Genomic DNA, 12,448 nt, shown 5'->3' on the forward strand with positions numbered 1-12,448 from the left:
TGTGTGTGTGTGTGTGTGTGTGTATGTGTGTGTGAGTGTGTGTGTGTGTATGCCTCAGGGTGTTTAGTTTGCCGGATCTGTTGAGTCAAGGGGTTTGAGCACACTCAGTGCCCAGCCGGCCATCCAACTTCCTGCATGTGTGCGTCTGTATGCGTGTGTGTCTGTGTGTGTGTTAAACGATGCATGCATCTGTACGTATGTGCGTGTGTCTACACATGTGTGCTGTGTTTAGGTGTCTATGCATGCGTGTGTAGCCTGGAGGGTCATGCAGGAGGAGGGGAGATGGGGATACAGTGGATGTAGGGGGTTGTGGTGTTGTCTGTCCTAAATCCATCACCGGAAAATTTGGCATTCCTCCATCTCTCCTCCCCCACACGAAACCAGAGCAATCCTCGATCCTCATCCCTGTTCGGTTAAACTAGAATCACCACTATGTGTCTCCGTGGTTTGCTTTTAAATCCTTAAACATCACCAGCGCACCCACTGTCTATTAATCTGATCATTGTGTTAAAGAACTACACATTGACCATCTCTGTGTGTGAATGATTAAATCAGGGTGAACTACATTACCAAAAATAATGACTTAATAGTTTAAGGGAATAAGAGTTCAATGAATGAAGGCACAACAATGTAAGAATAGATAGAAGGATGAATGAGCAGATCCATGTATAGATGGTTGAAATATAGGTCATTAATACAAATTAATTATTGGAGCAATGGGAGGTTGAACAGATCATCAAAACATGCATATGAATGTAAATTCACACTCTGAAGCTGCCCCTAACTTATTAATAATGGTTTATTAAAAGGGTATGGACATATGTGGGCTGTAATTAACGTAATTAGATACATATCTTGGGAAAAAGGTTGAAATCAGCCAAAGGTCAAAATCGCAAAGAACTTCTACAGACTAATACAGTAAGAGAATTTGGGGGCCTTTTATGGACAAAAAAGGGATGAGAAGTTGAATGTTTTCAACTATTTTACATAACTCTGGCAATTGATTGAGTGCTTTGTGTGTATTCTGATGTGTTCTTTACTGTTTGCATTTGCAAAATGATATCAACATTGGATGTACCAAGTGACTAATGAGGACGATCATTTTAGAAATTGGTGTGGTATTGACAGAGAGTGCTTCGGCTAGCAGCTGCAAAAGGAGCTTAAATGGGGGCAATCTTTGGGGCAACAGTGTCCTGTCAATCCTGTACATCCACTAACAGTGCTTGTTTTATGCTATTGACAGGCTTAGATTGTCATTAAGTGAGATTTGATTAGACATATTACCAAACGGACCGGATCAAGTGAATGGTAAAGTAAAACATTTCATTTCTTTGAAGGGTTCCTTTCTCTAATGTTATCGGACACATATAATAACAATCTGAGCCTATCAATGGCAGAAAAAAGGACTTGAAGTGGATTTACATTGACACAGCGCAATTGCCTGAACAATTACATTGCAGCCTTATGCGGCTGCTAGCTGAGGGGCTCTTGCTCAATACAGGCCAATTGTTGTCTCCATTAGTCACTTAGAAACAAAATGATTATATATAGGGTCAGGTTGAAAAGTGGGGTGAGAGATAAGCAAAGCACACATTTCTCCATTCTCTGTTGAGTGTCGGCATGTTAGGATAACGCATTGTTGCGTTACCCTAACATGCCCTTCCAGCAGTTGGGGAAACAATAGATGAGACTTTTCTTGGTCTTGAGAAGCTGCAGCATTTATTAACTGATACACTGTAGCCTGTACTGTACATTTACTGCTAACCTTTTCCTCTGCTCTGCGTGTATTCACTGTCACTTTTCTGTTACTTGGATTCACTCAACCACTCCTTAAAGGGGTTAAGCTATTAAGAGTTTCCCTGGCAACAACAAACAGGTTGACTTACATTTTGGAACAGCGATGCACAGAGAAGCATCCAAACATTATTGATTTCCGAAAGAATGGATATTTGGCGTTATTTTTGGCTTTTTTCTTTTTGTATTGGTCTGGTGGCCTACCACAACACTGAGTTATTACTAGGCTAAATTAGATTTTCCAAAAAGCTGGTGAAACCGGCTCCTGGGGGTAAGCAAATACAATATTAATGTAAGTATATATGAAGCACAGTCTACAAAGCAATGTTGAGCCACTAGTCTTGAGGAGAATCCTTTGTACATATCATCAGCCCCAAAAGCTATAACCTAAAAAGCAACCCTTAATCCTGGTCTATTACAAAACTCTAACCTCAAGCCGCGTACCTAATCTCATAATGCTGCTTAACAACATAGAAATATCTGGGTCAGAAATTGAAATTTGATATTGTCATTTTTGTAAGTCAGCAATAGGTCACAGGAGGATAAAAGCATGTCGTCCACATCCACATTTCATGGGCAGATTTACCCTTTTCCATTACATACATTATGAGTGTCTTTCTAAAATTTGGTTTGACTATATTTCCAATTTCCTTGACTCTCGACATCCAATAATAACATCACTTGTTCCAAAAATGAGAGGATGAGAGCTGTAACAACAAACCCCATTAACTGAACACAGGATGACTGCTTTACCTTTTAACAGTTCACACATTAACACCTATAAATTCACATCATGCTGTTGACAGCAAAGACATTTGACTCCTCACACATACGTGGTCTAATTCAAACAACAGAGCACACACATACTGCATGGAAGCAAATAATTGGCCATAAGAATCATGTAGGCACCTGAATACCTACAGTAAGTGTTAAATTTAATCACTACTGAATTCATATGGTTGAAAATGAAATAACACTGTATTACATCACTGACATGTGAACGTGATTTCCTGTATACTGTCTATATTCAAATCTAAAAATCCAAGTCATGTCAAAGAAATCTGGTCACTTAAATAAAAAAATAAGTCAATATATAGGATCCAGATATGAATATCCACAAAGATAGGAGGATAAGCCAAGGATAATCAATCAGACTGTAATAAAAATAGCACCTAAAATGTCATCATGTCATTCCATGTACTGTGTGATATCCTATCAAACTGTGTTCTAGCAGGAAATACATGTGGGTGGGAGTACAGAATACACCTGTCCTTACACCTGCAATATCAATGTATAGATGCGATAATGGTAGTGTTTATGTTTCAAGAGGTGTGTATTTAAGTCTCACCGTCCGCTGAGCAGGAATCCAGCAACTACTGCCAGGAGGACCAGAGCCAACGTGATGGCTACCGCTACTATGGAAGCCTGAGCACGCTCGCTGGTAGCTGTTACTGCCAAGGAAAGGAGATAAATATAGAATTAGATACACATAGCCTGCACACCGACATACCTGGCATCTGTTGTTGAGTCACGTACAAGTTGAACTTCATTGTATTGACATGCTTGCTCACTCGCTCTCATTAGCACTCTCTCTTTCTTTCTCTCACTCTCTCTCTCTCTGGTGAACTCACAGTAAGGGCTGGTCTGGAATTCAAAACGGCGGCTAAATGCACCATAGCCTGCTGAGGTTCTGGCTCGCACCTGTAACACAACATCAGATTATGTGTATCCCATCATGCATTGTAATCTTTTGTTACAGATAAACTATTAAATATTAAGCCACATAAACACCATCCAGCATGTCTGAGTGTGTTTTTGCATTACTGAAGGGAGGTTTTGTAGAAAAAGGACATCTGGAACTGTGTTTTTTAAACACATTGATTAAAATATAAAGTCTCTGAAGTAAACCAAGCATCCATTTTTTAAAATACAAAGAAAAATCAAAACACTTTTCAAATATGGATATTTCACATTACTGTAAAAATACATGCTCTGAACTCATGCTTCACTAAAGCCATTTTTTTTCTTCTTGCACATCTGAATATTTTTTCTTTGTTTGTAGTCTCATAATTATTTATTTTTATGGATTTTTTTTGACTCATTGTTTGACCTGGAAGATGTAGGCTGAAGAGGGCTTCAGGCCTTCCACCACCATCTCGGTCTCCTTGGATTTTATTATAGTGTAACTGGAGTCCTGCTCCTGTTGAAAGAGAAAGAAAAAAGAGAGGGGGGGGGGGGGTTACTGTAATTCACCCACATGCTTTTTATATACTATATATTCTTCTAGCCTGCATGCATTCACATTTTAGTCTACCTGTAGTGTGTGTGTGTGTGTGTGTGTGTGTGTGTGTGTGTGTGTGTGTGTGTGTGCATGTGTGCGTGAGTGCAAGGATCAGTTACCCAACTGTAACCACATCAGGTTTAAACACAGCTAAATGCCTCCTCCATTAGCCAGAAGCCATTAGCTGACCACTGACCGCAAACCCTGCTCTGCTCTCCTGTATACCTTTATTCTGACCTTCCCCAAAAATAAGACATCAGAGGATGAAAAAGAGAGAGGAGGAAGGGCATGGGAACAATGATCTGAACAGAAGCATCAAATTGCTGCCTCTACCAAAGTCTAACTAAAAACTGCTATAGCACTGTCACAGGAAAGTCAGTTTGAGGCAAAATGGACACGTTAGTATAAAAATACTTGAAGGCAAATATAGATTTTCAGCTTTAAAACTTTCTTTAAAAGTCAACAACATACCTTCATAGATATCTAAAGGAAAGTACTTTAGTATTGGTTAGAGTTTTACAGAATGTTGGTGTAAGATTACACAAACTGAAGTTAGGGTGAACATATGGGTAAAATAAACACCACATAAAAAAAGACTATCTTTGACTCAAATATGTGTCAACTTTAAAATTGGCCATATAATGAAAAGGTTTTATACACAGCATTTTTCAAAATGTATGTGGTAATTTCCTAAGAGACCAATCATAATCCTTACAATCACAAATGGCTAAATAAGTTAAAAAAATAGTGCTTGCAGAATTAATACTTATATGGCACGCTCAGCAACATCTTAGTTTTGAGTTTCAGCGAGGCAGTCAAAAGCACAGGTAGCCCTTTTATATATATTTGTTTAATATATATTTTTTACCTTTTCGAAATACTTGATCTCGTACTCCAGGATAATGCCGTTGGGACGATCAGGCTCTGCCCAAGAAAGGGCGATGCTGCTCTTTCCAGTATGACCTTTTCTCACCACACTCACTGGGGAGGGTGCTAGACACACACACACACACACACACACACACACACACACACACACACACAAAGATGTAAAGACATAGTACAATAGTAAGCATGGACAGTCATATGTTTCTAACAATAAAACCCAGCAGTTTAATATGACTAACATTTTAATAAACAGTGATTAAACACAGGAGAAAAGGTACCAACATTTTAAAATCTGCCAGGTTCCATCACCATCTATAAGACATGAATCTTTTGATGACACCTCATCCTTTGATGTTTACATGCGCAGAGCTAATTGTAATGCTTGCTGTGATTGCTGTACGTTATGAAATATTAAACTGAAGATGAAACATTCAAGATGAAAAAAAAATTTAAAAAATCACAAAAACGTGTACAATCTTTGCTCAGTGGTTAGATCGTTTTAAGGATGGTGGTGAGGAAAAAATAATAATTTAATGGTCAATCTTTGGTCAAGTTTATCTTTGTGGTCATTTTATTTCTCATATGCTGGATACACAAAAGAATATATTCTGTCATATGTTCCCCAAAATTTCTTCTTTGAAATTCAAGTTTATTAGTTACCGAAGTTGCTCTGAGTTTGATTGGCTCAGCCCATTGAACTATAACTCAAACACTGAGATTATTTCTGATCCCAAAGCATTTCTGTCATTAAAAACTTTTTTCTTTGAATTCTAGTGAACAGGTGCACCTGTGCCTAATTAAACTATCCCTTTGTACCCTGCTATTCAGTAGCTGCTGGCAGAGATGCCCATGAATTCAACTATGACTCCCACAGCTGGCACTGAGCGTTAAGTGTACCTATGGGTTGAAAACCGTCAAAGGATGCTAAACACATCATAAAACGGTTCTAATGTAGTGATAAAAAGATGAAAAGACTTAATGTTCCATATCGATCATGCCCCTTATGTTTTCAATTCAATGTAAATGTTGACAGCTAAATTGTTGCTCTAAATTGTTTGGTTTTAGCTGTTTAGAACATTTTCACTTTCATTGTAGTTGCTTCTTTTGTGGGTAATGTAAGGTCTGAAGTCAAGCGGGCTCAGTTGTGTGAGTTTGCATCCATCATCAAGCCATCCTGTTGTAACCTGAACTGTTGGCCCATCTCTCAGAGGGACAGTTGGAGAGTCTCTGACACATAAAGAGCTTTTAACCAGGCAAAACGCTCCCTCAGGCAACATCTTGATAGTGTGTGTGTGTGTGTGTGTGTGTGTGTGTGTGTGTGTGTGTGTGTGTGTGTGTGTGTGTGTGTGTGTGTGTGTGTGTGTGTGTGTGTGTGTGTGTGTGTCCACTGCAAATGCTAAACACCGTTTAGGTTTCAATAACCTCAGCAGAACTCTACAGGGAATAAATCACTGCTACAAACATAGTAACTGTATCCTGAGTGGATGGTTGCACATAAGTGTTATCTGCAGCATCTTAAAAGCCTGAAACCGGAGACCGAATCACACACAGACTCATTGCTGAAATGGAATAAAGGCAGGGATGCAATGTGATGAAAGAGGGGGGTTCTTTCCCCCCCCCCCCCGCAGCTTAACTGGTAACAATACACCAAAACTGTTTCTAAGTTTAAATCCTTCAAAAATGGATTCAGTGTGCCGTGCTGTATTTAATCGAAAGTTATGAATTGAGAGTGTCATATGAGGGGGTTCAGATTGTAAAGCCCTCTGGTGCAAACTTACTGTGGGATTTAGGGCTATATAAATAAACTTGTGCTGTGACAGCCAGCATATAAAGTATACATCTGAAATAGAGCTGCAGCCAACATTTTTACTGATTAATCTGTTTAGATTTGTTTAAAAATGCTTTTTTCCCAGAGCTAAAATATCTTGCTCATTTTGTCTGATCTGCAGTCAAAAACTCAAATGCATTTATTTTACGATGATTAAGAAAAAAGGAAAATCCTCATATTTGACTTACTGGAAGCAGCAACTGTTACTGGTTGATAAATGATTCTAATGATTACTTTATTATTACAATTGTGCATTTATTGATCAGTTAACTCATGGTTTCATCACTCACTCAAACTGTGAATATATTTCCAGATTCAAAACTTCCTTTAGAATATTAATTTACAGTAAGTTGAATGTTTTCTGTACATTTATTGAACAAGCCAAGTCAGTTTATATCTGGAGCACAATTACCAACAACATATGTTTATCACAAATTGATCCACTCATCAAGTCACATCCTGTTTCTTCTCAGTGCAAACACAATCTTTTCACCACATGCAAAACACCATCACAGAATATCTATAAATAACACCAAAAGCAACAATTTACACACAATAAGTGACTGAGATTAAACAAACAAGTGTTTTAACATATGACACATCCGATGTAAAGAGAGGGAACAGGAGGTGGTGGATGGAAGAGAAAGACAGGGAGAGAATTGGTTGACAAAAAGATAAAAATGGAAAAAAAGTAAGTGAGAGAGAGAGAGTGAGAGAGAGAGAGAGAGAGAGAGAGAGAGAGAGAGAGAGAGAGAGAGAGAGAGAGAGAGAGAGAGACGGGGGAGGGGGGCTGGTAGAAGAGTGTAGACACAGGCCCATCAACACCTTCATTTTAGCAACAGGGGATCACACTTCCTAGTTGAAACACTTCCATGAAATGTTGCATCTGCTAACGGCCACCCACACAACAGTAACACAGAGCCCAAATGAACATAATTTATGTGTTTTGCCATAATTCAGATCTGAGTAGCGATCTTTGATCAATATGAAGCTGTGAGACATTCTATTTCATGCAGACAACTGTTAGAAAACCTGTTCAGCGGACAAGTGAAGCCCTCCAGTGTAACAACTCTGGCCTCAGATTAGAGCAACATTATCACAGTGCGGAACATAAGCCTCTCAGACCCGCTATCTGTCTGAACCATCACCAAAATCAATACAGACCTTCTATTATCTGGTTTATCATCCTTTAACTATCTTTAGAGAATGACAAATAGATAGATAGATGGAGGAACAGAGTGGAAGCTGGATGTAGCTTTATTAAGGCTTTATATTACCAGAGCTCATATCTTTTGCCTGCATCTTAACTTTCTACCAACCTACTCTATCCCATGCATGTCACTCTCAGTCGATTCGTACCTTTGCGGTGGTGATATTGGTTTGGCAGCCCTAGCTCTGATCCAGGACTGAGATACTACATATATCACAGTCAATCAATCAGACGTAACCAGACAAACATTTCACATGCTCTGAAAGGATGCTAAGAATACTGACACTCCAGGTGGAAGCACTTGTGTCAGTTGTGCATAAAGTACTGTAACAGAAAACATTATTCATTCTGACGAAGAGGTTGATATCCATCAAAATCAAAAGCAACTATGTGATATCAGTAAATCAATTCAGCTCTTTCCCTTTCTACTGCCACCAGGCGCAGTACTGAGTGCACTGCTGCTCCAGTTAGTGAGTGAAGCTAAAAATCCAGCATTATCTTTGATTTATTTCTTTTTTTTGTTCGGTTGTAAATCATGTTTTTCGTTACTTTAGAACTGCCTTATAATTTGCCATGATTGCTGTATGTTGAGTAAGCATTTTGCCATTCTTCTTAAAAATGTGATCAATGTCTGACTGAGTTCAGACGGAATGCAAAGCAAATTTTAGGCCACTACATAATGCAAGATTCACTACAAATACACAACCTCACATTGACACAGGTGTAAAATACACATTAATTCACTTTGTGTTCCATCTGAGCACATTTTGAATGGTTGCAATATTTGGGTTCCATCTAATGGTCATTCAGGACAATGATTGGGGCTATCAGCTACCATACTCAAAATATTAGAAGCCTCCAAACTCACAGTAAAGTCACTTCTTCACAGCTTCTTGCCATTGTGTACCCCATGGACAGTGTTCTTCCTGCACTTTCTACTCTTGTATCCTCTCCCCTCTCCCATTTCAAGCTCAATCCATTTCAATTCTGTGCAAACACCCCATGCAGCCCACTACTTTACGTTATATGCCTAAAACAAAAGTGAGACACATGGCCAGAGCACCAGGCTGTGAACTTCTTCTCACCACCCATGAGGTAATGTGTCACGATTCATTTGATTAATTGCCAACAACAGCAAAAAACAATGTATGGAAGCATTTATTGTGCAGCTACCACACCGTGCTTCCACACTGTGAACAACATGAAGAACAAATGATCTGAAATAAAAACATAATAGAGCCGAGCTACCCGAGGAACTCATTTAATGCATATATGATCACTAAGCTTATCGGCTGACAAAAGACTGACTGTTCCAAGATTCTTGACCGAGAAGATTTCAAACTTTCCTTGTTTTTTTATGATTTGTATTCATGAATGACGGTTTCTCTTTGTGTAGAATAAACAATTAAGTGATGATGGTCATTCAGGCATTGGAAGGTAACTGAACACCCTCCCCCTCCCCCTCCCCTTCCAAGTGTGTTGGAGAAGCTACGATGGCTGCAAAACTTCCGAAAAATAGCTATACCCTCCTAAAACTATGTATTAGGATGAAAAGCAACATCAAAGCAGTACGAAATACATGACTTGCATGTTTTGAATGTATACCAGCAGTCAATGTCCACCCTCAGTCCTTTCCTTCATCTCTTTTTGCAATCTTACCTTTCCTCGCCTTATCACAACCCCTCCATTATTTCTCCTCCACAGTTTGTCCTCTGTACCGCTTTCCTCTTGTTCTTTCCCTCCCTCCTCTCTTTCCCTCCAGCCTTTCACCTCTCCCAATCTCCTGCTCACGAGTACCAACACTTTATTATTCAGCAGGGCTTCACAGGGACACTGTGAAATCACCTATTTCACGGATCCCTTATCGAGTATGACACTTCCCACACATCAAACGCCGGTTCCTCTGACTCTTTCTCTCTGTCTCTGTCTCTCTCAGTTTCCCCGTCGCCCTCATCTTTCTGTACTTTTGTCTCGGTCTCTTGTTTTCGCCTCTTTACCCTCTCGCAAGCTGAAGCACGGTCAAAACACAAGCACCGCACAGAAGGCAAACCACAGATGCTTGCAGGGCTGATCAAAGTCCTCACTCGGTAATTATATCTGTGGCACAAAGTCGAACTAGACAATGCTAATTGCAATTATGGCTTTAAGATTATTGTTAAATTGATTATTCTGATTACTTTAGAAAATCACTTGGAACAAAGAGCTCCAGTGGTTGAAGATCTCCCCGTACTGCTGTGATGTAGAAATGTACTCAGGGTGTATTTGGTACATCTAAACATCATTGCCGGGTGTGCCAGCAGTGATGGATGTGGCTAGAGGCGAAACACACAACTAACCTTTTCAATAAGAAGAGGTCACTGAAACAATCTTCTTCTGCTTGGTGTTAAGACACTATTTACAGAGGCATCAAAAAGGCAATCTTTGTCAAACTGGAGAACACCTTTGCTGAATGAAAGCTGTGACATCACTGGTTCATCTGAGTCCAGGTGAAAACTCAGTGGAGTCACTAGTGAAGGAACAACTTCCATAGCCTTAATTTTACCATTATATAACATTTATTTGCTGTAACATTACAGAAGCCTGCTGTACATTATACAAACTACCTAACCCTAACCCTAACCACATTTACAGTAGACTACCCTGAACTGAGTTTCTGTGCAGCACGAAAGAAGACAAAAGGATGACAAGTAAAAGTTTTGGACTCTTGAGGCACTTTCCACAGTATGATCCAACTATTCAGAGCAGGTATCACACTGGCAGTGGCAAAGTGCACTTTAGAACGCCTGTTCTCCACCATAAACAGGATAAAAACAAACAGGGAATCCATGTTGACAAGCAGTCTCAACTGTTTGCTTCTACTGTCATTCCAAAGAGAGATTACAGAGACACTGAATTAAGATGACATTACATCCCTGAAGACCAAGTCTCCATGTCTTGTATTCTGAAGTCATCCAATAGAGAAATTATTTATATACTTACGTGCAAGCCCTAATCACAAGATTTCTGGCTATGTCACACTAACTTGAGCTGCCTTTGTATTACTGGCTGCCGTCTTTGTTGAAAATTCCATCATGTGATGTTAACAGAAAGAGAACAGCAGAACTCAACTACGAGGACAGTGCAGCACGTGGTCTACAGCATGCACAAGCTACAGTTATTGTAGTTTATCTGTGAGAAGGGCAGCTTTAATAACTCAAGAATTGTACTTTTTGAGAGACAAAAGTGAAGTATATTGTGAACTTGCTATGGTGTCATTCAGGGACTAATGATAGCAGAGCTTAGGTGTGATAAGCAGGAACCAAAGAGAGAGTAAGCTGACAGACACACACTGCAGAACTTAACCAACTTAAACCATCTTTGAGGCTGTTTCATCTCAGAAGCCTACTCAGCGTCATGGACAGCGCTAGCTTTCCCCCGGAGCTAACGGTGAAGCATAGAGGCTGCTCTCCACTGCTGGATATATAACATTAATGACAACACAACAGAGCACTCCACCTCCCCCTCAGTTTGTTATTCTCATACAGACAGGAGACTGTAAGATGCTTTCAAAGTAATTAATACATTAATTCATCTAATTAACTTTTTAAAATTAAAAGGCAGTGCACCACATTCTGCCTATTTGTTTCATATTGTAAGATATTTCAGTGGACTAAGGACACAAGTAAATCTTTTGGCACACGGAATACTGAACCTAGAGACTGAATGAATTTTGAATGAAGAACTGATCTTGATCTTGATAGTATAGAATCAGGAGATAAGCATATGGTCCCGGGCCTACAAAATAAACACTGCTATTTGTCACAACCTTTATTTTTCACTCATTTGATTTATTGATTGCTGTGCAACTCTACAATTTGAGCCAGTGTATTTATGCTGGCCTATGGTAGCAGAACCACATCCATGCCAAAGAGCAGCACATTTTATGTGCCTGTAACTCTGCCAGCCATGTGTAATCTATTGTAATCCCTAATCTCCATTTGGTCCAGTGACTGGCTAACTTTAATCCAGCTACAACTTCAATAAACTGAACGTGAGTTGTGTAGTCTGGTGTAATCCACTCAGTCTGCTGACAGCCACAGTGACAACATGGTTAGAGGGTTGTCAGTGCTTTCGACTGTCAGACAACCATCTGCTTCTCTCTCTCTGTCTGTCTCTCGCCTACACACACATAATGTACTCATCCTACTACTATTAGCCTACTATTACTACGACTACCTCCAACTATCCCTTGATTGCCAATGAACCATCTGTTAACAAACGGGAATGAGCACGTTCCTTCAAAAACTGTTTGTTCTCTAGCCTTGCCTCCAGATGGAAGCCTTTGGGAGGAGAACATTAATCTCATATTTTTTTTCATGTCATCACGCTGTGTGCTACCCATTTCATTACAAGCAAATAAAATTAACTCCACAAGCACATACCTCCTGTAAACATTAAAATGGGTTCC

General features: G+C 39.5%; 1 protein-coding gene across 2 annotated transcripts in view; it reads right to left on the bottom strand.

Annotated features, from left to right (window-relative positions):
- Positions 1 to 12,448, bottom strand: part of LOC128380618 (ephrin type-A receptor 5) — a 61,451-nt gene that overhangs the window by 15,427 nt on the left and 33,576 nt on the right. The window contains exons 8-12 of one of the 2 annotated variants that reach the window (XM_053340491.1): positions 8,678 to 8,692; positions 4,944 to 5,068; positions 3,905 to 3,994; positions 3,426 to 3,495; positions 3,143 to 3,245 (exon numbers count right to left, since the gene is read on the bottom strand). In XM_053340491.1, coding sequence (XP_053196466.1) covers positions 3,143 to 3,245; positions 3,426 to 3,495; positions 3,905 to 3,994; positions 4,944 to 5,068; positions 8,678 to 8,692 — 403 coding nt within the window. The remainder of the gene's footprint in view (positions 1 to 3,142; positions 3,246 to 3,425; positions 3,496 to 3,904; positions 3,995 to 4,943; positions 5,069 to 8,677; positions 8,693 to 12,448) is intronic. The other variant, XM_053340492.1, reaches the window with a different exon arrangement.

This window comes from Scomber japonicus, chromosome 19 (assembly GCF_027409825.1).
Source record: "Scomber japonicus isolate fScoJap1 chromosome 19, fScoJap1.pri, whole genome shotgun sequence".
Lineage (NCBI taxonomy): Eukaryota > Metazoa > Chordata > Actinopteri > Scombriformes > Scombridae > Scomber > Scomber japonicus.